The 24,902-nt window shown below is 43.3% G+C and overlaps 2 protein-coding genes across 2 annotated transcripts in view; both read left to right on the top strand.

The window, feature by feature from the left end:
- Positions 1 to 5,955, top strand: part of PLEKHG1 (pleckstrin homology and RhoGEF domain containing G1) — a gene marked incomplete at its 5' end in the record, with an annotated part of 89,359 nt that extends 83,404 nt beyond the window's left edge. Inside the window, 2 exons of the mRNA XM_084201688.1 lie at positions 250 to 1,918; positions 2,879 to 5,955. Of these exons, the coding sequence (XP_084057814.1) occupies positions 250 to 1,918; positions 2,879 to 3,975 (2,766 nt within the window). The 3' untranslated portion in view covers positions 3,976 to 5,955. The remainder of the gene's footprint in view (positions 1 to 249; positions 1,919 to 2,878) is intronic.
- A 384-nt stretch (positions 5,956 to 6,339) lies between these two features.
- Positions 6,340 to 24,902, top strand: part of LOC311151918 (monofunctional C1-tetrahydrofolate synthase, mitochondrial-like) — a gene marked incomplete at both ends in the record, with an annotated part of 42,956 nt that continues 24,393 nt past the window's right edge. Inside the window, 9 exons of the mRNA XM_084202631.1 lie at positions 6,340 to 6,464; positions 6,644 to 6,970; positions 7,595 to 7,679; positions 10,339 to 10,389; positions 10,467 to 10,520; positions 13,089 to 13,213; positions 14,302 to 14,402; positions 15,270 to 15,394; positions 23,544 to 23,655. Of these exons, the coding sequence (XP_084058757.1) occupies positions 6,340 to 6,464; positions 6,644 to 6,970; positions 7,595 to 7,679; positions 10,339 to 10,389; positions 10,467 to 10,520; positions 13,089 to 13,213; positions 14,302 to 14,402; positions 15,270 to 15,394; positions 23,544 to 23,655 (1,105 nt within the window). The remainder of the gene's footprint in view (positions 6,465 to 6,643; positions 6,971 to 7,594; positions 7,680 to 10,338; positions 10,390 to 10,466; positions 10,521 to 13,088; positions 13,214 to 14,301; positions 14,403 to 15,269; positions 15,395 to 23,543; positions 23,656 to 24,902) is intronic.

A 24,902-nucleotide genomic window follows, 5' to 3' on the forward strand; every position in this document is an offset into this window, starting at 1 on the left:
ATTTGAAGTAAGATGTTATTAAACACCGAGAGTGAGCTCTGAGCCATGGTAAGGATTAGGAGGCAAAGTAGTCTGGCACTGCCACCTTGGCTCCCTCATTCTGTTGGGAGAGAACACTTGCCCTGCCCATCTCCACATGATTCTCTGCTGTGGGACAGACTGGTGCTGTGGCAGTCCTGTGAAAAGAGGGAATTGCTGTATTATTACAGGGATATGCTAATGTTACCTGCAAATTTCAAATCTCCACAGAGCTCCAAGGACCCTTCAGATGAAGAGTCAATGCAGTTGCATACCGATCTTCCATTTTCCTGCGCAGCTAGGCAGCCACAGTCTCCTAGGCAGTTCAGCACACCCCAGAGCAACTCTCTGATCATGAATATCCTGGGGGGAAGTACCTCTGTCAGAAATATCTGGACAGACCATCAGATCAGGCAGGCATTGTTCCCCAGCCGGCGCCCACCTTACGAGAACGAAGACGATGAAGATGATTACCAGATGTTTGTACCATCAGCGTCTACATCCAGCACAAGCTCAGCTCCTGGTGGAGAAAGGAGGGGTTCTTCTGGCCGTCCGTGCAGCTGGCACTTGGGGCAAGGGAATCAAAATGAGACTTCCAGCCCCACTCGTCACAAAATTGTTAGACGGGCCAGTAGTGCTGGTGAAAGCAACACGTGTCCAGCCAGCGCCAGGTGTAAAACAGGGGAGCGCGGTTCTCGGAGGGAGGTGAAGACAGCAGAGGGGAGCAGTAGGAATGCGTATCCTGAATCTTCAGAGGAGCTGACTATCGATGATATTGAACATGTTTATGATAATATAAGCTATGAAGACTTAAAGCTGATGGGTCTGACAAGAAGGGAGGAGACACACCATGGTCCCCGGAGATCAGCTCGAGACTCTCTGTATGAGGCTGAAAACAAAAGCAGCTCAGATTCAACTCCCAAAAAGAAAACAGCAAATCAAAAGAGGACCTCCATTCATGCTAGCAGGGAGGAGATACTACTCAGTAAAGAAGCACCAACTTCAAGTTTGGATGAGCTCAGAATTATTGAAGACAACATCTATGACACCATACGGCTTCCAGAAACACCTCTACTGAATTTTAAATGTGACCCCTTAAAATCCTCTAAAAGGAGGAGTTTCTTGGAAAAAGACTTTGCATATCGTGACAATCTACAACATTTTGTTTCTGAGGAGAGTCTGCAGTTCAGTGAAGATGAAAGCCTTTACCATCGTGTTCCCATTGACACTGACTATTTGAGCTTAGTCGATAGCTCCTCCAACTCTGACTCGCTGTCGCATAAGTCAGCGGCAGACAAACTCTCAGAAGAAGTAGATGAGATTTGGAACGACCTGGAGAACTACATCAAGAAAAATGAGGAAAAGACAAGAGACCGTGTCCTTGCAGCCTTTCCTGTTTGTAAAGATGACATGCAGGAAAGGCTGCACGCTGGTAGCACACCTGAACTAAGTAAAGATGTAGAGTACTCACTGTCTACTCTCTCTCTGCCAGAAACTCCTATTTTCCCTAAAACTGTGAAGCCCAGGGCTGCCACCATAAGTGAGGCTAATCTCAGGCTTGAAGACACTACACCATGCAAGGAGAACTCTTTTATGAGTTTGAACAGATCTTCCTTCTCCAGTGAGATGCCTTTTGTAGATAGTCCATACGAGCCTGCCAGTAGTGTTCTGTCCAGCACACCTGCAGAGGGCGTGGAAAATGACTTGGCTGTTACGGATAAAACAAAGAACAGAGTTTTTATGATGGCAAGACAGTACAGTCAAAAAATTAAGAAGGCTAACCAGCTTTTGAAAGTTAAAAGTCCAGAGCAGGAGCAGCCAGCTAGCAGACAACAGAAACTGAAACACAAAGATCTTGCTGCTATTCTGGAGGAGAAGAAACAAGGAGGTCCTGCTATTGGTATGTTGAAAACATTTCTGTGCAGATACATTTCTTCAGTAACTTTCAGTGAACTTTGTGTTCTGAACTAGAAGATTATGAATTTTTCTCACCTTGGTCATTGGGTATCAGGATCTATTTTCTGTGTTACAACTTAAATTTATTTTCCCAGACTGCTTTAACATGAATGGCCCTTTATATCTCATTTCTTGTTACTTTATAACTTTGGGAAGAAATAGCGGGGCAGTGTCAGGAAAGAGCAATTCAGCTGAGGCTGGACGTAGAAATCATGCCTGAAGCACTTTTGGCCTCCCTACAGAAAAGCAGTTATTTCCTTTAATAGCGTGATCTTTAGAGTTTGACTAAGCCAGAGTTTTTTCAAGTCAGTCTGCCTTCTAACAAGTCACATATATTTGCTCAGGTGCCATTCAGAATCATACCCATAAGCACAAAGAATGTGGTCAGATAAGAAAGAGCTGATAATCTTTTCTATCAGCTAATCAATGTGCAAAGTCATGGATATGCAACAGGTTTGGAACTATTTTTGTCCATGATCAATTGAAACAAATGGAAGATGTGGAGCCAGCAGACTCCATGCACCAGATTGTCATTCTTGCTTTCTTGTGATATTTTTAAAATTCCCTAAATATCTTATTTACCAGGCCATTTTTAGAATGTTCTTTTCCATTTTAACATGAAACAAGCAGCATATTATTGGAACCGTGTGCTGCATTGTGTCCTGCATGACTGCTCATTGTAGCAAGATATTTTATGCTTCTTTTCCTCAACAAAGTGTGCAGAAATGTGATTCAAAGGCCTCCAGTGTTTCGTGTTACTTTGCAGAGGCAAATTTATTGACACAACTGAAAGCTCTTCTCTAAGAGCTTTCTAATACTAAGCGTTTTGAGATTTTTAAATTTTTGTATGATTTGCTGAAATGGGTTCCTGGTCTCTACTAAGTTAATTCTCTCTTCTTTCTAGGTGCCAGAATAGCTGAATATTCCCAGCTTTATGACCAAATTGTCTTCAGAGACAGTACGCCTAAGGTCCAAAAGGAAACTGGGGCCACTCCTCAGGATCCATCAGCTGGGAGGTTTTCCACACCCACATGTCCTCCCCGCTCCCAGCCTGCCTGTGAATACTCAAGAGCAGAAGATTGGCTTTTGCATTCTACGTACAGTAACGGCGAGCTGGCCGACTTCTCTCCATGTTCTGAATCCCAGGACCCAAAGTCCAAGAACTCATTTACAGAAGCTGGTACAAAAAGCAATTCAAAGCAGTTGCCATCAGCTGGCTCAGTGCCTTCCCTTCAAATTTCCAACCGTTTGCACGCCCCAGCGCAGAGGTGGAGTGCCATTATAAGCCAGCCAAACAAAGAAAACTTGCATCAAGATCACGTCTATAACTCGCTGGGGAGGAGAGTAAGCAGTGTAAAACCACAGGCATACAGCAGGTCACAGTCCTCGTCCTCAATAGTGGTCAACAGGTCTGGAGAATCAATTGTATATAATAATGAAATTGATAAGAAAAGGCTCCATTTGAATAGGAACTTTCGATTCAACAGCCATCAATCTCCTGGAATTGCTTCAGGATATACAGGGCCGGAGATGAGAAAGCAGATCCCTGAAAACTATTCAGATATGATTCTGCAGGATTCTCAAAAGGTCCTGAGAGTGAACAGAGCCTCCCCTCTGACAGCACAGATGGCTACTCAGAACTATTTTTCAAATTTCAAAGATTCTGAAGACGGAGAAGGGGATGATGATGACTATGTTGAAATAAAGTCTGAAGATGAGGGATCTGACTTGGAGACTTCTCAGAACCAAACAAGAAAATCGGATCCTAAACTGCGTAACACAGATGCTGTTCCTTCTGAAATGTTCTGTGGCAAAACTGTCTCCTGTACTCCTGCAAAGCCTGCCGGCAGCAAACACGCACTTACCCCATATCTGACTGCTTATAGTGATTCGGATAAACTGAATGACTACTTGTGGAGTGTACCATCTCCTAATCAGCAGAATATTGTCCAGTCTTTAAGGGAGAAGTTTCAGTGTCTCAGTTCAAGTAGCTTTGCTTGATGCTTTCAATAATTTCTAGCTGTACTGCCTTATCATGACAGAATATATACTAGGACAATCAGTACTGGCATCACGTATTTCCATAATATTACACTATCAGACATTGTATCGCAATAATGTTGTAAATAGATGCAAAATGTATCTTTTAAAAATGGTTTAGAATCCTGGATGTGAAAAAGACCACATGTGTGCTGTCTGGGATCTCTCTGTAGCACATGTGAACTTCTCATCTCCTACTAAACCTTCACATCTCTTCCTTTCTTAGGTGTGATACCCCCTGATTCTTGCCATCAAACCAGGCGTAATAACATTCAATTCTTAAGCCATTTTATCATTTGGAAACCTTGGTATTTAGACTTTCCAGTTGGTGTCCAGTGTTCTGCATCCAAAACACCTGTATGATTACTCTGTTTACATACAGGAGCATTTAGCTGGGCAGCTACTCCTGTGACAGTGCAGATTTCTGAGCAGGGTTCTCAGAAATCTGAGAAGTCCAACAGGCTACGTGTGCAATTGCACACACCTTTTTACGCGTTACTTTTCATCAGGCAGATTCCAAGTGTGTGGGACCAATGCATATGCTACATTTAGAGCAAGCTTCTTACATTTTAAAGACAATCTAGTCCTAGTACTTGTGCCAGGCTGATAGCTCTGTGTCTGAAGCCTCTTCTCTACTTACTGGAACTGCGTAGGAGGCAGAAGACAGGCAGTGGAGGCTTTTTACGAGAACCTGTGGATGTGACACAGTCCTTGCCTGGGGAATGGTTTTGGCATTACAAGGGGAGCTGAACTGCTTGTCAAGAGGGTTAGGCCAGTCTTGATACCTCCAGTGATGGTGGCATTTGTGACATGCAAGCCAAATCTGAGTATCTTGTAGCTCAGCACGCAGCAGTCGAAAGCTGCTGGGTAGAGTTTGAAACAAAGCTGTGTGTTACACGCAGCGACCTGCTGGGCACTTGTTCAAGTCCCAGTGTCAGTAACCCTGTGAGACAATGAGGTTTGGCCAGATTCTTGGGTGAAATTCTACTTGTGAGGCTCGTTTGGCCCATAGGGGGGTTCAGTGATACTGCTGGTTGAGTGACAAGCTGCAGTCCCCAGGGCATGCATCTCCTGTAGCAGGAAGCAACCCTTCCTGACAGAGAGAGGTAAAAGATATCTTTGTAAATCAGTCAGTGCTGACTCTAATCCAATTTATGTACAATAAAAAGTAGCTTAAAAATGAGAATACATTCCATTCTTTTGCAAATAGTGTATAGAATAAATGCTGCCGTTTAGAGCACGGACAGGCTTTTCCAATATCATATACACTTAACTCCCCTTTCATCATCTTTGTTGCACAGTTTTGGATTCTGTTACTTGAAAACATTGTACCAAAAGGAAAGCCTAGATACATCTACACTGATCATCTTGTGCGACTGTTGTTCTTTTTTGGTGCTTACATTTTTCAGATTACATGGATAAAGCCAGTACCGAGTTAAACATATCAATAAACAAAGGAATTTCATTGAAATACTGTTTTTACTAACTAACGAATCACTCCCCTCAGTTACAGAGCACTGTACTTCCAGAACAGCTGATTATTTACTACATTGGTTACCATGAGGAAAAACTGAAGTTATCAGTGTACAGCTAATTACTTGTAGACTAAGGTTTGAGGACTTGAATTTGTTAGAACTGACTAAATTATTTACCACACGTATCTTGCATTGGCTAGGAATTGTTATTTTCAGGGCTGGTTGGTCATGGTACTTACTAGCTCGTACCACAGGGATACTTGTTACAGTCAGCACACCCCCTGTGATAGGACCCGTATCTATCTAGTGAAATCCGACTGAAAAATAATGTTGTACATATTTAAGACGCCGAGGTGTAGCAGAGCCCATATTTATTTAATATAGCTTGTAAAGTATTGTAAATATGGATAGAAGGTAAATCTGTGGGCGCGCATCTAGATTTGTTTAAACGGCTTTAGGAGAATGTTTAACTCGCATCTCATGCAATCAGTGGAATTGGGAGGGAGGGGAAAACAACCAACCAACCAGAAAAAAGGGACTTCTACTAGTATTGTAACTTCTCCCAGGGACCATTTCATACTATTTTTAATAAACGTTGAGTATGCAAGAGCTTTGGGTGCTTTTCATTGCGGGGCGCGGAAGAAAGAAGTTATTTGCTTCAGCCTGTCGGAGTTGATGCTCGGGGGTGATTTGGATGGAGTTTTTTTCTTGCAAAAAAAAAAAAGCGGAAGCGAAAGCGGGGGAGCGGCGGGGCGGGGAGCGGGGACAGGCGGCGCTCCATCCCCGCCCGCCCCCCGGCCCCGCTCCCGCCCCGTGCCCGCCGCCGCGGCCGCCGGAGCGCACCGGAGCGATGAGGAGCGCGGCGCTGCGGCGCTGCCTGGCCCCGGCGCTCGGCCCCGCGCCGCCCCCGCGCCCGCCGCGCCGCGGGCTGAGCGCGCCGCTGCCCCGGACCGGCGGCGCGGCGGCGGCCGCCCGGTAAGAGGCGCACGTGGGGAGGCAGCGCCGGCTGATGCAACCGGGGGTGCGATGGTGTGGGCACGGAGGGAGGAGGGGTGAGGGGGATTTGGGCGACGCGCCCTCACCCGGTGCGTCGGGTTGGTTTTTGAGGTGGGATTTTTGGGGGACCTCGTAGTAAAATGCCCCCCTTCCCCCAGCACCGCTGGCGGGATTTGCTCCGGGTTTTGGTTTCGGTGGCATTTTGAGAGCGAGCAGAGCCGCCGTCATGTGGCGGTGGCTCAGGTGAGGCGGTGCGCAGATGTGTGCCTGGAAAAACGTGTCCCTGGTCCTTCCCCGTCCCGATTCAGTCCTGGACGGGATGGTTTGCAACGGCATGGAATTGAACTGGTCATTGGCTTCTGCAAGGGTAGGAGCTGTCAAAAATCCACTCCAGGCTGTTCTCCTCTGTTTGTCTTCCTTGCTATGGGGGACAGACAGACATATTTCAGGGGGGTCTCCTCTTTGCCCACCTGCACACGCAAAAGGTAACGGAGGAGAGCTGGCCGCCACTTACCCAGAATTTTTTTTCCAGAAAGCATTCCCAGTGCCTGGCTGTCACTAGTTTTTCCAAGAAGCAGTGTGCGAAACAGAGCTGCCTTGTCTCCCTTCTGCCAGTGGTTTTGAAAGGCATCCATGAAAGTGGCTGGTCTGCTGCTCATGGGGCTGGTGTAGCCCATGTTAAGCCGTGGCAGCCCCAGCTGTAAAGGCCTCTGCATCTCTCACTGCCCTGGCCAAGGGTATGGAGATGAGGGACCCACCTCACCCAAGAGCGGATCAGACAGGTCAGGGTGGTGGTTCCCTGCTGTGCTTCCCGTGGTGGGGCTGGACAAGCCTTCTCATGAATTAGCACAGCCTAGCTTTAAAGTTTTGGGCATGTCAGAGCAATGCCCCACATACCTATTAAAAAAAAAAAAGAAATTGACCTTTTAAGGTTTTCTGTACCTACCTGCTGAACAGCAGCCCTCACAATTCACATCCAACCATAATTTTGGGGATTGAAAACTTATGTGCCCAAGCATTTCTGTTACATTGTTGACTAATACTGGTTTCTGCCCACTAATGTTAGGAGGATTTATTTTGTTAAAGATTTGCTTGTCACTGTGTTGCAGCAAAGTCACCGACAATGCAAAGAATTCCTTGGCATCTCTTAAAAGAGAAAACCCTCTGCTTGAGCCAACACTTGCCATTATTCAGGTAAAGTATGTCTGTGCACTCACTGGCTGTGAGAGATCTCCTTTGGTACCCTTACTTGTCTGAAACTTCAGAAGCACACCCTGCAGAAAGTAATATTAGTCCTTTTTTTAATAAAGAATATTGTCTGCTTTATTATAAAGCAAAGCAATAGGATGGGGTAGCTCCACCAGATGGTAGATTGCCCTACTTCAGGTCTGAAACAGTTACAGCAAACTTCAGACTGGGAAGGCTTTGCAAAGGAAAGGAATAGTTTTATTCCTTCTTCCTTTTGCCAACATAATCTTCCTCATTTAAAGTATGGATCACTTTTTCTCACAGTTTGTCTAAGTTGATTAACTTATTAGTTGAATTAAAGTAGGGTTCTCAAACCTTTATTTAGCTTGAAGCTTTTTTTTGCAATCCTGAGCAAAGTCCTTATGTTTCTGAAAATGTGGGCTCCCTTCACTTCCCACCCCTGAAATAACAATGCCAGGATTAATGAAAGACCCTGTTGCTTCCTGTCAGCCATGTTACCTTTGGGTAGCTACAGCTTATCAATGTCTTCCTGCTCTTCTAAGGAGAGGAAAACCACATTAAAAAGTCCCAGTCATCTCAGAAGGGTCTGTGTGAAATAAGTGTAAAGTGTCAGCATCCTGTAGAAGTAGCAGCACTTTCTGATGTGAAGGAATCTTGCAGAATTGAGAACCATTGTTTCACTAGCACTGTGAAGAGCTTTCCATTTCACTGATGGTGCCATTTTTGATAGGCAATCAAAATCAGAGATGAGGATTACTATCCCTGCAAAGCTGAAAGATATTCATCCTTAGGTTTCTTAAGGTTTGAAAGCCACAAAATTAGGAATGTTTATCATTCAGAGGGGACCCACTGCTATGTGAGTCCCCTCTGAATGATAAACATCTGGCAAAAATGTGATTGTCCTGTTTCCTAGGATGCTGTTATTGATTTTGAGTGGGCACACACTGAAACTCTGACCCAGTAGGTTTTAAGTTTAGAACCCAACTATAAGTATTTTTAAAGTACTGATAGTCTAAGTAAAGCAGCAACAAAAGGTCTTCTAGTGAGGATATCTGAACAGTCTCTCTCATGTCTCACCCTCCCTGATAATTGCATTTTCACAGAGCCCACTAAGGCTAAAGCTGAAGCACTGCTAGGAAACCAGTGACCTGTTTTTTCTCACTCCTGTTGGTCTCCATCCAGTTGCACCATGATCTGGACTAGGACTGGGATCTACTCCAGCCCAAGGAGTCTAAAGATACTGCCTTTCAACCATGTTTGTCTCCTGGATCTGGTTTTCTGCATGGCCACATGCAAGTTTTATGCTGGCACAATGGAAGGAATGTCCCTCTTGTCCCTGTTTATCTCACTTGGTCTGCCTCATGAGGTGGCTGTGGGAACATGTGGCCTAGATCCTTCTGGGTAAAATTCACCCAAGCCCTGTTCTTCAGCTTTCCAGTCACTCTAGCTGGTCTGGTTGTGAAGACTGAAGCCGAGTCAATTTTAAATGTGTATTTGTTGATGCAAAGAAAACTTGCTTTGGTCTGCACATGTTCTTGTCATGCACTGCTCTACCAGTAATGTGGGCAGAGCCTTAAGATTTGTGTTGCTCCCCATGTGCCACATCTGCCCAGAGTAGCAGAGGGAGGGCAGGGAAGTTACCTCCTTTACTCTTGGCTAACAGGGCACCACCTCTTCTGCAGGACTGGGAATGAGGGTTGCAGACTGAGCCTGCAGTGGAATGATTTTAGGACTGTCCTTTTCCTCTTGAGTCAACTGAATCTGAATCAATGCCAAAATTGATACCTGTGTTGCTTATTATCCATGTTGAACCTTGGCTGGAGCTGTGCAACAGCAAAAAATGATTGGTGGGGGCTTCTTAATTTTTTTGATGCTGAAAAGTAAAATAAAGCATCAGGATCCTGCTTAGCAGTGTAGCTGTTGCCCTGTAAAGTTCAGCAAAGCACCCCTGGCTCCCCTGCACCTCCCATCCTGCCCTTGCACTCTGCCAGCCCATGTGCTGAACTCTGGCCTCACCTGTGCTGCTCAGTGGGTTTGGGTAGGAACTGGTTTAGGGCAGGGACTTCCTGCACTCACACAAGGTAAATGTTCACCTGCCAGTGCTGCAGCAGCAGGGATGTTACAGAGGACAGCGTGGTACCACCCCCAGTTGTTCATCCCAGTTAAACTTCCTGAGCAGACAGTGTGGGGGCACAGTCCCACCTTTACTGTCACAGGGGAGCAGCTGCTGGGCTGTCCCTAGAGCTGTCTCTTCTTCCTTGGCACAGTGTGAGCTGTCCTCAGTGCAGCAGCTTCTGTTGTTCAGCACCAGCTGCCACATTTGGGGAGTGGGATGCTGGTAGTGCAGTGCCAGGAGTGCTGGCGGGGAGGGAGCTGGGGGATAGAGGGCAAGCCCTCCTTCCCTCACAGGAGTTGTGCCTCTCCATGAAGCCTGTGCTTTTTAATGCTCTTTTTTTCACTGTCAGCAGTCTTGAACTATTTGGGGTTAACAGAGATGGCCTTCTGCTTCTTTCTTAGAATTGTTTCTTATTAGTTTGAATAGACACAGACATTGTCACTATGTTTCTTGCATAGGCATGTGCGTTAGTGTACTCATTTTTAAAATGTATTATTTTAAAACTCAGTTACTGTTTTGTTCCCCAAGGCACGTAATGACCAGTTGATTCAAGAAGCAAACAAGAACTTTGCCAAAGAGGTAAGCTTTAGCTGATACATGTGTTAATAATCATGAGCTGCTTGCCTTTGGTAATTTTAAGTCTTTTCTTTTAACAGATTGGTCTACGTGTTATTCACATCTGTCTTCCTGAAGGCAGCACCAAAGATGAGGTAACTGAAGTACCTGAAAGAGCCTGCCTTTTCTATTTTTGTCATAAACTTCTATTTATTACTGACATTCATTATTATTTTGACTGACCTCAGGTAACTCAAATTAGGCTTAGGACTGCCTCGGTTTAAATAGCAAATATTATCCCCTTACTGGCATGAGTGAAAAAAAGAGAATTAATGGGCATATCTGTTGTTCTCTGGCAAGCTGGGATAGAATCAAGAGTAATGTTTCAGGTTTGTGCTTGGTGTTTAACCCCATACCAGCTCGGGTATCCTGTCTCCTGCAGTTGCTCTTGTGACTGTACCTGATTATTGCCCCAATTATTCAGGGAAATTAAAGATTACATGATTATATGGGGATGGGAGAGGGGGAAGAAGAGGGGGGTGTTGAATTTGTCTATTGATCTTTTAATGTTTCAATTATGTATTAAAAAACAAACATCTCCCCCAAATAATTAAAGGCCTGAATTCTTTACCTTGTTGAAGGTGCAGCACTTAATATAAATTATGTTTTAAATACAGAAAACCATGTGAAAGTTAAACCAGTGAAGGAATGTATTGTAGATGATGACACTGTTATCAGCTGGCCTCCTTGTGCTTGGCAAGTTTGATAATCCTGCAGGCTTGTGACTTCCGTGTACTCTTTTGGTTTTTGGTACACTTTGTTCTTAAAATGTTACTGCCTTGCAGTGTAATCTCAAGAACTTCTTCCAGATACATTGAAAGGAATTTACTGTGAAGTTTTGTAGATTATGGATAGTCAGCTACCCATTCAAGAAGAGTAGGCTTTTGAAATTAAAAACAAATACACTCTGTTGTTGGTAAATGCATTTTATCTGTTGAGTAACACAGCAGGAAATAGGTAAAATACAGTGAGTATGCAGCAGTTAGTTTGAAGTAGTATCTTAGAAATGGCTTAGCTGTATATTTAAAGAGAAAATTGGGGTATTTCTTTTATTTAAAGGAAGCTACTTCCTGTAAAATTCATCATGGTTTGCTTACTTTCTTGCTTACTCACTATGGCAGGTTTTTTTCACCTACTAAAATCCACATCTCAGTTGTGTTCCCTGGTGTGGTGTGGGAAGGTAGGAGGGATTTCAGTACCATGCACATTGCCATAACTTGGGGTTTTGCCATAACTTCCTGTGTACAATAAAGGCAGGTTAATACCATACTACTTTATCCTGCATGAATTATAAGGAATTTAAATGCTGTGATGATGGAAAGCTGAATTAAAGTAAGATGCAATTAAAATGGAAAACAGAAGTACTTTCCCAGGAGGCAGAAATACAGCTTGAGTTTTTAATTACTCCTTAGGCCCTCAGCATTTTGTAGCATATCAAAGGGGTTTTTTTGAAGAAAAATGCAGATATTTTCATGTCCATATACATTCATCCTTTCTAGTGTAATGTATACCAGTCCTGTTGCTGTCACATGCCCTAGAACCTTAAGAGGTGTGCCTGGTTTTGCCTCAGGAGTCAGGAAACTAAAGAGGCATTTCTGTACTAGTGACATGCTTGTGTAATCTGTGTTTAGCATGAAAGTAGTGTGTTCTCTTGGTTCAGGGTTTCAGCTAATCTAACTCCTGCCTAATTCCCCTAGCTTAATGTTGATTGCATACCAAGTGTTTGGGTAATAGAGTTCACAATTACAATGAATAGTTTACAAGAAAAACATTTTTAAAAGGCATAGTATTAATTGAGGGAAAAAAAAACAACTTAAAATGCTTTTCTGTTGGATGTTAATCCAATTCCATTATAAAGCTTTGTGATGCCTGCACAGTGGTTTTATGTATAAGATAGGAAGGCATGCTTGCATGACATTTCACACCTAAAAAAACATGTTTGACATGTTTTGTTCCTTTGTATTCTTTCTGGTCACAGCAGAATAGCACGGATCAGCATTATATTTTAGAGAGGAAGGAATCAAGGGTAGGCAGTGCAGTCTCAGATGTCAGGCATGACCAGTTATAACCCACTTGAACTTGCATCTGGTTCAGAACTTGAGCTTCATAAACTTCTCTGCGGTGCCTTTTCAACATAGCAGTTCTTCACAAGGCAATTGCCAGCTCTTAGGATCAGGGTTTTGAGAAGGAAAATTGGTAACCATATATGCTGGTTAAATAAAATGAGATTTTTTTCTTGTATAGTTGTTCTCTCAAGTGTTGCAGCTTTTTGTCCCTCTTTTGGGGTGTGATCTGGTGCTGTTTTGTGCTATGTATTAACTCAGGTGTCCTGTGTCTGAAAACATCTTCCCAAGCCATTACAGTGACAGGCTTTTGCTGAGGTTTGGAGTGCTGAAACACAAACTGCTTTTGGCAGCATAATGTCACATAATATGTGTTTACTTTGCAAGATGTTTAGAATAGAGTCAGGGTGGCTTAATTTGGTACGCTACTGATAATAAACTGAGTAGAGCTTTTTCATTTAGAATTTACAGTAATAAGCAAGGGAAGCCAAGGTGGCCATAAAGTAATTGAAAAAAAAAATTACAGGTTTTACCTCATTCTAATCAGATTCTCCTTTTATCTGCTGTTCTGATCTTTAATGTTTTTTATTAACTTCCTAGATTGTCAGTGAAATCTTGAGACTCAATGAGGATCCTAATGTGCAGGGCCTTGCTCTTGACCTCCCAGAAAGCTTATATAGCAGTAAGGTATTAAATGCTGTGAAACCAGAGAAAGATGTGGATGGGTAAGTGGAGCACTGAGAAATAATATTAGCAGGCACAAGCCTGATGGCTCTGTAAAATCAGTTTTCTCCTCTGCTTTTCATTAATGGATTCCTCAGTCAATGTGTCTAGCTGTGCTATTGAGCAGTGATAAAAGATGCCTCTGAATCAATGAGAAATCTTTTACTGAAGTAGTTTTGGTCATTATCTTTTTATTTTTTACATAATGTACATTCAAGGCATAGTCCTTTCAAAGAAATAAAAAATGAAATCTTGATTTACTGGCGATACTTAAGGTATTTCAGCACTTCAGTAATACAAGTGGTAGGCACAAAGTACTGAATTTTCACAAGAAGGATTGATGGGAAAATTGCAGAGAGGTTTTAGCTTCCTTACAGCACTCTCTTGTGGTGAGAGAGTAAGCTATAATAGTTTGGACCCATTAGCACAGATTTCCAATCAGTGTTGAGCTGTACTGCTCTCTGAAGAGGCCACTGGTGTAATTTAGGTTTGTGAGTTGTCATTTTGCTGCTCTTGCAGCCTTCCTGCTCTTAGCTGGAAGCTATTACCATTTTTTTTTTATCCCACTCTCTTCTTTTTCTTTTTATTTTCATTTTCAGGAAAAATATCTAAAAATCCTTCAAAAACCTTTCCATTATGTGGAGTACAGGAGATTGTCAGAGAATGGAAAATTTGGAGCATCCATCCTTCTGTATGAGAGAGAGTGGAGGGCAGTGTGGGAGCACCTGGGCTGCCCCTCCTTGGCTCTGGCAGCGCTGGTCTGGTCTCCCTGCAGCCACCAAAGTGTTTGTGCCCAGTGTGCTGTGGGTAGCCCATGGGGACAAGTGAAGAGCTGCCTGTGTGTCCTGGGATTGTGTGACTCATTCTAGCTCAGATCCTCTCCTGGCCTCTCTTGAGGCTCAGTGTTTGTCTAACGGAGGTGTGGGATGATACAAATTAGCTACAGTACATGACTATCAAAGGATTTGCTTCTGTGAGAGATGTTTGCTCTTGGGATTTAGCCCTTAGCCGTGTTACAAGCATTGCTGGGGATTTATGTTGCACAAACTCTTTTTTTTTTTTTTTAAATTGCCATATTTTTCCACTGCAGATTATCCAGTGTAAACCTAGGACGTTTGGTACATGGCGATGTCTCTGACTGTCTAGTTCCTCCTACAGTCTGTGCTGTGATGGAGCTTCTTGAAGATATAGGTGAGCCCTTCTATCACAATCATTACATTAATTTTGGCCTGTTTTACTCAGTTTTAATCCTGGCTGGGAGCCAAATATAATGTGCCTTTATTGTGTTTTCTCTTTTGTGTTGCTCTCCCACCTGACATGTATTTTCCTGCTAGTGAGGAGGAGTCCTCCTGCTCAGTAACATCCATCTGAATGCTGTATTTGTAGAAACAGGTTTCAGGCCTACAGATTTTGGGTATTAGGCAGGGGTTAGCTGCCATCAGGAGGTTCAGTTTCACTGAAGGCACACAAGACATGTGACTCTTCCAAACAGAAAATGCAGGCATCACTTGGGCATTTCACTTGATTGTTTTGATTAGTGTGAGGAGTTGGAGAAATCAGGTTTGCCTGTAAATTGCTGCTGAGCAAATCCTTTGGTTTGGATTGTGGTGTGTCAGTGCTGACCCTGAAATGGCACATTTAAACAAGCAGGTGTAGTGTGTATGAAGACAGTGTTGTTTTAAGGCAGTGTGTCAGTTGTCTCTCTTACAGTGATTCATAATTGTTGAAGTGAGGATTTCTGTCGCAGAACTGTAAACAGGAGGTTAAATGTACTTAGGTACAAACATGAATGAAAGGATTTGTGCAAAAAAAGCCAGAAGAACAGTATTTGCCTCCTAGCATTTAGAGAGTCGCCAGGAAACTCCTTAAGACCTGTGGTTGCTATCACTGCACAGGCTCCAGAAGTGCCAGCTGTGCTGCACAGCTGCTGTGCTTGTGCAGGCGCAGGGCACTGTCCTGTTCTGAGCCCCTTTGCAGCCCCTTCTGCAGCGCTGCAGCCCTGGGGGGAGCTCCAGCAGCTGCTGGGGGTGGCTGAGTGCCTTGCCTTGTGTCACACAGGTGGGAAGAAGGTGCTGCTGGTGGGAGCGCGCGGGGCAGAGGGTGCTGCCCTGCAGAGCGTGCTGCAGCGCCAGGGAGCCGCCGTGCTCAGCTGCCACTGGGAAGCCCCACAGCTGCAGAGTGAGGTGAGTGCTCTTCTGTCTGCCTGGCCTCATCCTGCATCCCCACTGCCTGCCCATCCCTGTCAGCTGCCCACCTGACAATCCTGCCCTCCCAAGAGGGAGACTCCACGCTGCAGTCGCAGGTGGCACTGGGGTTGCTGGTAGCCAGTGTGGGTTAGGGTCTGTTCTCCTTCCTGCCTGCTCAGAAATGGTGTAAACACTGGCCTCTACCACAATATTACATGTAACAGCAGCTGCACTAACTTCATTATTTTATACCAAGGGCTGTGAGAGAAAGAATGCAACAAACAAATGTTTTAGCTCTCCCTTTTGCTTTGGCTCTGTGCAAGAGAAATGCCCTCTTTTTTTCTTGTCCTTTGATACTGTCATCTGCATGAAATTACTTCCACTGGACTTGTGTCCTAAAGGTTTGCAAGTGTTGGTGCTCTTGGGACAAAGAAATTCCCAATCTTCATCTTTGAAGAGAACTGTAAAACAATTCAAAGAAATTCAGGAGCCTTAAACTGAAGGATTTGCACGGTCTCCCTGGCTGCTTTTTGCAGAACTTTTAGACACAACTTGGAAGTTGGCATGACTTCCTGTGGAACTTAACAGCTTGTTCCTGTCACGAACTGTCCTTATTGACGGATTTCATGATGATTTGTTTCCAAAGGATTTCTCAGTACAAAATACCAACACAGCGAAGGGGGTTTGCAGTAATAATCAAAACTTTATTGAATGATTACAGCAAAGATGTGTGTGTGGGAAAAGAGGGAAAGCATATGGAAAAGTAGGGGGGTAAAGAGAAAAGAGGAGGCTATCGCTACCGCCCGTGGAAGCGACGGGGTCCTTCGGAGTCCAGCTGAGGTTCCGTCAGTCGAGGAGTCATTCCAAGCACAGGGAAGATCTTCGAATCGGACTAGCTAACCTGGGGGTTTTTATCCTATGGAGGATTGTGAAAGAGTGGGGGGAAATAATGCAATAGTTTCCTTCTTGGTCCAATAGTCCCAATAATCACTACCCACAAGCAGACATCACAGTCTGTTCTGTTCCCCCCGCCAGTTCCCCCCAGGTTTCAGTCTCAATCTTTGGGAAGAAAAGGAGTTTTCTTTATGTGAGGGTTTCATGTCTCAGTCCTTGGAGAAGAGGCTTCTCCCATCTCAGTCAGTCACTCACAGTGGTTGTAGAACAGATGAAGGGTCTTCTGTGGGGACCACCTAAAGGTTATTCCAGAAAAGAGTCCATCCAAGCTGAGAGGCAGGGAAATTCCAAGGCTCGTTGTTGCAGAACGGGTCAAGGTTCTCCTTTGCACAATTATTTGGCAGGCTGGGAGTTACATCTTGGCCTTGTAAGCTCGGCAGACTTTCGTCAAACCCGGATCTCAAACAGGATCTTTCGGTGGTCTCAGTTTCTGTCCTTTTTCATGATGAAAATCATGAGACAAATGAGAGAAATTTCGGACAGACTATCACAGTTCCTTAGTCCCATATTTCACAGAATACTCCAGCTGGGGTTGCACTGTCGTGGGGGCATGTGCAGCAGGGTCCAGGCTGGGTGCTGGGGACAGCCCGTGTGTTGGACAGCCCGTGCCGCAGGGTGGCAGCCAAGGCAAGACCACGGTGTCCGACCTGCGCGCCGTGGAGGCGCGGACAGGAGGAGGAAACAAACTCGAGCAGCTGTGATAGAAAGTTCTCTGGCAAACCCGTGTTTTCACAGCTGTGGATGTTTTTGTCAGGCTTGTCTCAGCTCTGGGCTTTTAAGTGACTGACAGCACTTAGGAAACATATGGCTCTCTGGGAGATGGAGTGCTGTGAACTTGATCCCTGCCATGTCTCATTCCTCAGCTATTTCTCATTGCCTGGGGCTGTGCTGGAGGACTGCTCTGGGCTGGATGGGGTGGGTGACAGGGTGGCCAGAGGTGTTTCCACTGGTTCACAGCAAAAAATCTGGATTGGGCCCAGAGCTGCTTGTGCAGTGCTGTCAATAGCTGGAGAGAATTTTGTTTCCTTCCATCCAGATGCTTTCCCATAATCATGCTTTGCTTTTTGGCGTTCCCCATAGCTTACCTCTTGGAGCAGGCCACTGATGGAAAACAGAATGGGAAGCCTAAGTTTGAGGCTTTGTGCACTTAAGTCTTCCCAGGTTTATTTTAACTTCTGGCAGCAAAAGAGTTTGTACTTTGCCTGTGGGACTAATCAAGTAGAGCCCAGGGGAAACCTACCTTCCTCTTCCTCACCTGTGAGCCTGGAGCAGCATGTCACCAGTAATCCCAGAGCTGTGCTGAACCTGTCTGGATGTCACTCTGATAGTTAGCTCTAGTTCCTTGATAAAATCTAATGCATGCAGGGAAAACTATCCTGTTTCATATTCCCAGAAGCTGGAGAGTCAGAAACTGAGCACAAGTTTCTAACCAAACAATGAAGTACTGTGGCAACCTGTATTTGAATGACAATGTTGTTAGATAACATGATTATAGAATTTATATTCTTCTGCTTGTTTAAAATGCTGATTATGAAAAACAGGTTTAATGTTCTCCTGGTTTCTTCTCTTGATTTTTTTTTTTTTGTTATTTGAATTTCAAGTAAGAAAATGTGTTAGTTGATGTTTAAGTTTTTCAAAGACTTGAAAGAATCAATTCATGTTTTGTTTTTCCTGCACAATACAATAACTTTTCCTTTCTCTGCATAGGACACCTAAAAGGCGGCAGTTTGTGTGCTGTTGTTGGGAAGTGTAACCTGTGGCAGCATAATAACTTCACTTAGGAAGTGAGGGATAAACCTATGAAGAGTATGATTTTTTCACTGAGATGCATTTCTTTTGCAATATATACCAGGAAAGGAGAATTTTATCTCAAGTTTATCTTATGTTGTAATCCATTGGCCAGGCCTTTTTGCTTGAAGTCCTAACCCTGACCTTAATCTAATGAGTCTTTCTTAAGTGGTTACTGCATTACCTTAGATGAGCTCTGCTGAATTGTTCTTCTTTTTAAAAAGGACAGCATAACAACAAGTGTTTCCTTTAGAAATTCTTTTAATTTAAATGAGTTGCACAACACTGAGTTTGTAGGTTTTTTGGATGAGGTTTTGTATTGCTATGGACTTGTTATTGCTTTTTTTCACTTGTGCACTTTTGCAAAAATATTTTGAAAATTATCAAGAGGAGCTATGTTTTAATCCACCTTAGGAAAAGTTTAAAAATGTAGGGGTAGCTGTCCTAACAAACAGCACAATGCCACCTACCATCTGACTTAATGTGCTCCTTTAAAGCAAGACTGTTCTGTCTGATGGCAGGGAAAAGGAATAAAATAAATAATGGTACATTTTCATTTCATGGCTTTGATCTGAAATAATGGACAAAGTCTCAATGTTCTTTCCCCTCCCCACTTCATGTTTTGTTAAGCTGAGCAGATTATTAATATTTCTTTTTGTTCCATTTTGGGTTTGCCTGCCTTCAGTTCTCACGGCACAGCTGGGCCTTGCCCTCCAGAACTGTTGAGCTTCCTGGGTTTTCTAATAGTTCAGAAATACAAGAAAGCATTTCAGAAGGTTCTGGCACATCTGTGTGAAGTTGTCATGAAGAAGCATTATTCTGTTTGCATTGATAGGTTCAACGTAAGAGAAGTTACGAAATAACACAAGCATCTTAGAGAAAATACTTAAGATGTTATCATTCTGTTGAGCTTTGTGTAGATACCTCTTCAAAGCACATTCACTGCATTGGGGCTGAAGTATGACCTAGTGACATACTTCTAGGGACATGACCCCTGTAATTTTAAAATGGGACTCCCCAAAAGTCAGTTCAGTATTAAATGTGAGGAATAGGAGCTGATGTCTTTAATCCTTTTTTATGTCAGAATTATGCTTTCTATTTGAAAGGAGGTTGTCAAGTAGGTTCATATTGAAAAAAATTGATTATTTTCTTGCCAAAACATGGGTAATACTTAGTAGCGGTAAGAAAACAGAATTTTGCTTCAATCATCTAAATTCAGTCATTTTTTCAGCACGTCATCTTTAATCTTGTCTGTGTGTGAAACCACATCATGCCTGTTTTAAGAGAGCTGCTATCATACAATTTTATTGTAAATGAAGTGAGCATTGCCTAGATATAATTAGGAATAGAAAAATTGTTTGCAAAAGTGAAAAGTATGAGAGTGGTTCAGCTGGAGTGCTGAATGGGAGTTTCCTTTTGAGGTTGAAAAAGAGCTTCTTTTGGCCACAGTGTGCTTTTCCTTAGAGCCAACACTTGAACTTCAAACTCTTAGACATTTCTTACCTATTTACTGTCTTGTTAAGACCAAGACTCTTGCTGTGGGCATAAGAATACATTTTGTATTGTAAGCCTGAAGGAGGGGAGGAGAGGAGAGGAGAGGAGAGGAGAGGAGAGGAGAGGAGAGGAGAGGAGAGGAGAGGAGAGGAGAGGAGAGGAGAGGAGAGGAGAGGAGAGGAGAGGAGAGGAGAGGAGAGGAGAGGAGAGGAGAGGAGAGGAGAGGAGAGGAGAGGAGAGGAGAGGAGAGGAGAGGAGAGGAGAGGAGAGGAGAGGAGAGGAGAGGAGAGGAGAGGAGAGGAGAGGAGAGGAGAGGAGAGGAGAGGAGAGGAGAGGAGAGGAGAGGAGAGGAGAGGAGAGGAGAGGAGAGGAGAGGAGAGGAGAGGAGAGGAGAGGAGAGGAGAGGAGAGGAGAGGAGCGTGAGTGTTTCTAATGATGATGATGTAGGCAAAGTATTTCCACTTCAACATCTTATGCACATCATCTCTGTTCCTTGCAATTTTGAACTGTATCCCCTGTCTGTAAGCTAGAGGAGCAGTTGTTAAGGTGTGGATCATAGTGGCAGGCTTGAGCCCACAACAAAGGTGTGGGCTTGATTTTCACATGCACTGCGTAGGGCAAGTGCATTCAGGGTGATGTGGCAGGGAAAGCTGGAAGACATTGTGTAATTACTACATGTCTTGGTGGGAAAAGTACCTGAAACTAGTCATTGACTTTAAAAAATTTCAAGATTTCAGAAATAATTCAAATTGCTGTGGTTAAAGTGGAACCCAATCTGTAAAGCGATGTGCAAAGAGACTTTTTTCATAAAGAGAGTTATGAAAAAACTTTTTTCAGATTCCTATTCCTCATTGCATCTCTTCAATTTTATATGGTCTCGCTTCATACCCAGGACTCTGAGGGTTTACATTTCAATTTTTAATTTTAATTTTTATTTTGTTTGATCATGCATTTAAAAATGGTTTTTGTAGCAGTCCATTTTAACTACGGGAAAATGAAAATTTTATGCAGACTTCACAGCAAGATGGAGTTTCAGTGATCTGTAATCTACAGCTACTTTGTGCCATTATCATTTAATACTTGGCTGGAAAGTCTGTATTGTTGTTTTAACATTTGGTGTTCTGTCTTGGGAATGGGTGGTGCTTCTTAATCTGCTTCAACTTAAATCTTGGTGGAGGGGATCATATTTTGTTATGAGGTAAAGTTGCAGATTATTTATTGGCACAGCTCTTCCCAACTGAAAAAATATTTACCGGTGAGAAGGCAGGATACTACTGGGCTATTGGCTTACTTTGTCTCCAGCCAGTTGCCTCGTGCATTAGGGAGGGCTTGGCCTGCTGCTTGTCATTCCTTCCTCTGGCCAGCCTGATGGGATGGAGCCTGGTTGTCCAGGAAGCGTGAGGCAGGCAGCCACATGCTCTCCCTCATGGGTATCTCCTTGACCTTCTGCCTATGGCTGCCTCTCACATCTGGTTCCTGTCAGATGCGTCCTCTGTGTCCTCTGTCCAGGGACTCTGGTGCGTTTGCCAAGGGAGGCTAATTGGGATTATTTCATAGGACTTTTCCCTCTCTCACGTCCGTGATCGGTTTCTGATGTAGGAGTTGATCCTGAACGTGCATGCCAAGGCTTGCTTCTTGCTTTAGTGATTAAACAGGCAGTCAAAAGGGTAGATTATGGCAAGAGAGAAAAATCTAAAAGCAAAGGAGGCATGGGCACAACTTCTTGCAAGTGAAACTAAAATTCCCCGATGGAGATCACATAAATCTCTTCTAAGGATACCCAAAATTACACAAGTATTTTGCTTTCAGTAGACTTGCTTTCCTAGTTTCTGGATATGCATTTAAAAAATACTCAAGGGGGAAAAAAATCTCTAAAATGTTTGTGATATATATCTATTTTATTGACTCTGCAGGAACTTTTTCAATAGTTGCACATAAAATATTGTTTTCTTTGTGAAATAAGGGAAAGGAAATCACACTGGGGAAGGCTCTGAGAAATCAGTGTGTCTTGAACCTGTGTTACAACTCTTTGCTGCCGTGTGATGCAACTTTTTTCATGGAGGAGGTGGGGCAGGGCAATGAGATGAAAGGTCCAGCTGGTTTTCTGCTAAAATTTATGGGTATGTGTGATGTTAGCTATCTGACCACTGTTAATGTTGGCTACAAAAATAATTGTGTTCAGCTGTTAAGAACATTTTTCAACATTAGGGTCGGTAGCCATAGAGATGAATATTTGGTTCCATCAGTTGTTTTCTGACATAACAGTTACATTGAATCAATTCTGTCATAAGCATGTTGGCTGAACATTCATCAGAATTATTACTTGTTGCATAGAGCTCTCAACTTGTTCATCAACTCACGATGCTAAGCAGTGTGCAAAGCTCTTAGTCCTTGTCCCAGAGGCTTTGCATGGAAAGGCATCTTGACTTACAGTACATGATTTATAACTGCTAGAATATGAATTATTTTTTCCTTGCAAAAAAAAAAGGCTATGATCATGTAACTGAGAAAAATCACTGTTTTTCTCTGTGTTGATGTTGATTGTTACAGCAGAAGTTTCCTTCTTTTGCAGGGCAAAGCGTGCCTTCAGCACGGTATTCTTGGTACATCAGGCATTGCAGCATCTTTTTATCCAGATTTCCTTGCAGATTCCCCAGTATCATTTGACCTGACACTGGGCAAGCATTATGACTTATGTGCCCCTCTAGGAGTGGCATGTAAGCTGATATGTGCACCAGACTCAGGAGTGTGACCAGTTTAACAAGGCTGAATGGCTGTGCACAGGCACTCACAGGAGTGTTGCTGGACGTGTGACTGAAGCCCGAATCAGCTCATTGCATCAGTCATTTGTCCAGCAAGTAAATCTTCTCCCACACTTCTGGCTTTATTTCCACATGGGGATCTCTAAGGAGGGTTGGGCCATCCTTGGGTCCTCTCTGGGGAATATTGAGTTTTTTTCGTTTTCTGCCTTTTCCCCAGCAGTTACCTTCTTTTCCCCTCCTGGATGCTCAGCTGTGCCAAAAACCTGCTATCCTGACAGGATTTGTAGCTGTTCTTTCTTGGCAAGAGTGTTGGGCAGGGTTGTGTCAGAGCACTTTTGGCCAAAAAAGAAGCTGGAACTCTTGTCAGTCACAAATCAATTCGTAGAGTGGCTCACTGAGTTTGTGACACTTGGAATTAATTTGCATTTATCCAAAATATTACCAAAGCTGCTGTATTTCTGAAATAATTTTTGCAGTCAGGCTTGAGGCAATGCTGTGTCTGTGTTTTGCTTTTTTAATGTATCTTAGTACGTCTGCCTCTGGTGCTGTCCATTATCTCATGGTGATTCTAATAACTGGTAAAGGACTTGTTTCAGAGGAAGTGGGGAAAGAAAGGCACTTGGGTCTTTGATTATAAGAATTTTTATAGTAACCATTTTTGCTCCAGCATTGCTGGATTGAGCTAAATCAGGGGCAGGGATTAGCAGACATGAGCTGAGAAGGAAAAAAGTGCTTTAATTGATCATCCTGCATTCAGCTGGCCTGGTTTTCTACTGTCAGACAATCTGACTGTACTCTTTATAAGTGCCTATTTATTGTCTTTCAACCCTTCTTTTTTTTAACTTACTCCAAGTTATTTTGGACTTTAGGACAATGGTAGAACTTATTATTTGGAAGGATATGTCCCATTAAATATTGATGCTTACTTTGACCTCAATCTCCTGATCTCACATTTTGTTTACCTAACTTAATTTTAAATGCTATTAAGTTTTGTCACAGGTAAGAACCAAACTATCAGTTTGGATCAGTTTTTGTTCTTGCTGTCTGTGAAAGCTTTGCTCAAAAGGCTATTGCTGTATAAGTCAGGATATTTTTAAGATGCATATCCAAGTGTGTATTCCTAAGCTGAAGTGCTTGTTTTGTCCTAGCTCCGTCACGCAGACGCGGTGGTGTTCGGCACTACGAAACCCCACGACGTTCCTGTGAGCTGCATAAAGCCTGGGGCCACCATCATCAATTGTGCTCATCATCCTCTGTCAGGTAAGAGGTGATAAAAGGTAACAGTCCTGTCTCCTGCAGTAATTTTTCCAACAAAAAAGGGTTTAGATTCATCTCCTTTTTTTTTCCCTGACTTGTTGTGGAGGGTGTATGTGTTCAATAATTTATCAGTTGAAAAAATGTTACAGAATTTTCTTGGGAATAAAATTAAAAATCTTCCCAGAAGTCACTCTGCTGCTAGAATAATGTGTAATAATAATAATAAACATGTAATTTTACATCTCCTGTAAAATTTCTTAAAATTCTGTGAAGATCTCTAGATATTTTCTAGATTTTTGGTGTGTATATGAATTTGACTGCTCGGCATCCCAATGAGATTATGCTGCAAATGAATAGGAAAATGAGGAAGTACGTGGTTAGCATGACTGGTTAATCTGGGGTTTTTTAAAATCTTATCACAAGTGCACTAGATTGACATCTATTGACCAAAACTGTGGAAATGGGCATAAAGCTGAGAAAACCTGATTGCATGGATTTTAAACTAGGGATATTCCCTAAGGGCAAATGAAGCAGACAGTCCATGCAGAGCTAATGCAAGATCAGGCTCATAATAAAGCAGCTGCTGTTCCCATGCAAAGCATGGCCTTAGCAATAGATTTCTTTCCTTGTGTTTCATGATGTCCTCTTGACTTGAACAGACACTGCAGATGTGGAGATCTGGGTTATTATTCACTTGATTTTTTGAAGGCATTTGGACATTCACTGTCTGCCTCCCAAAGCAGATCTCTGGTCCTACTGAGGATCTCAAGGGTGGGTACCAAGTCTTTTCCCTTCCTGATGCTGCACAAGTTGTCCAAAAATAATACATGTTTTCTTTTTCCTGGACTAGTGACTAGGAGACTCCTTGCATCTCTAATGCCAGTTTATTTCCCCTAGGGATTTTTGGATATAATTGTTAAGTGTCTGTAGGGCAGGGCTTGGCACACAGGTCCCTTGAGCAGGTACCCAGTCTACTAGTATGACACATGAAGGAGGAATGGGGGAGAAAGGGAAAGGAATAGAGAGGGGGTGGTGGTACAGCAGTCATACCTATAAATAAATTAAAAAATAAATAAAAAGGAATCTCCCCTTCTCATTTTAATCTTGAAAGTAGAAACCTCTTATGTGACAGACTGGGGTGGTTCTGACAGGGTGGGATAAGCCAGTCCGTGCAGCTGGAGTGGGCACCAGGAGGGACTGGACTCTCCCAGCACTGTGTGCTGCCTGGTACAAGCCCCACTTTCAGACAC

This window comes from Fringilla coelebs, assembly GCF_963513975.1.
Source record: "Fringilla coelebs genome assembly, chromosome: 3".
NCBI classification, from domain to species: domain Eukaryota; kingdom Metazoa; phylum Chordata; class Aves; order Passeriformes; family Fringillidae; genus Fringilla; species Fringilla coelebs.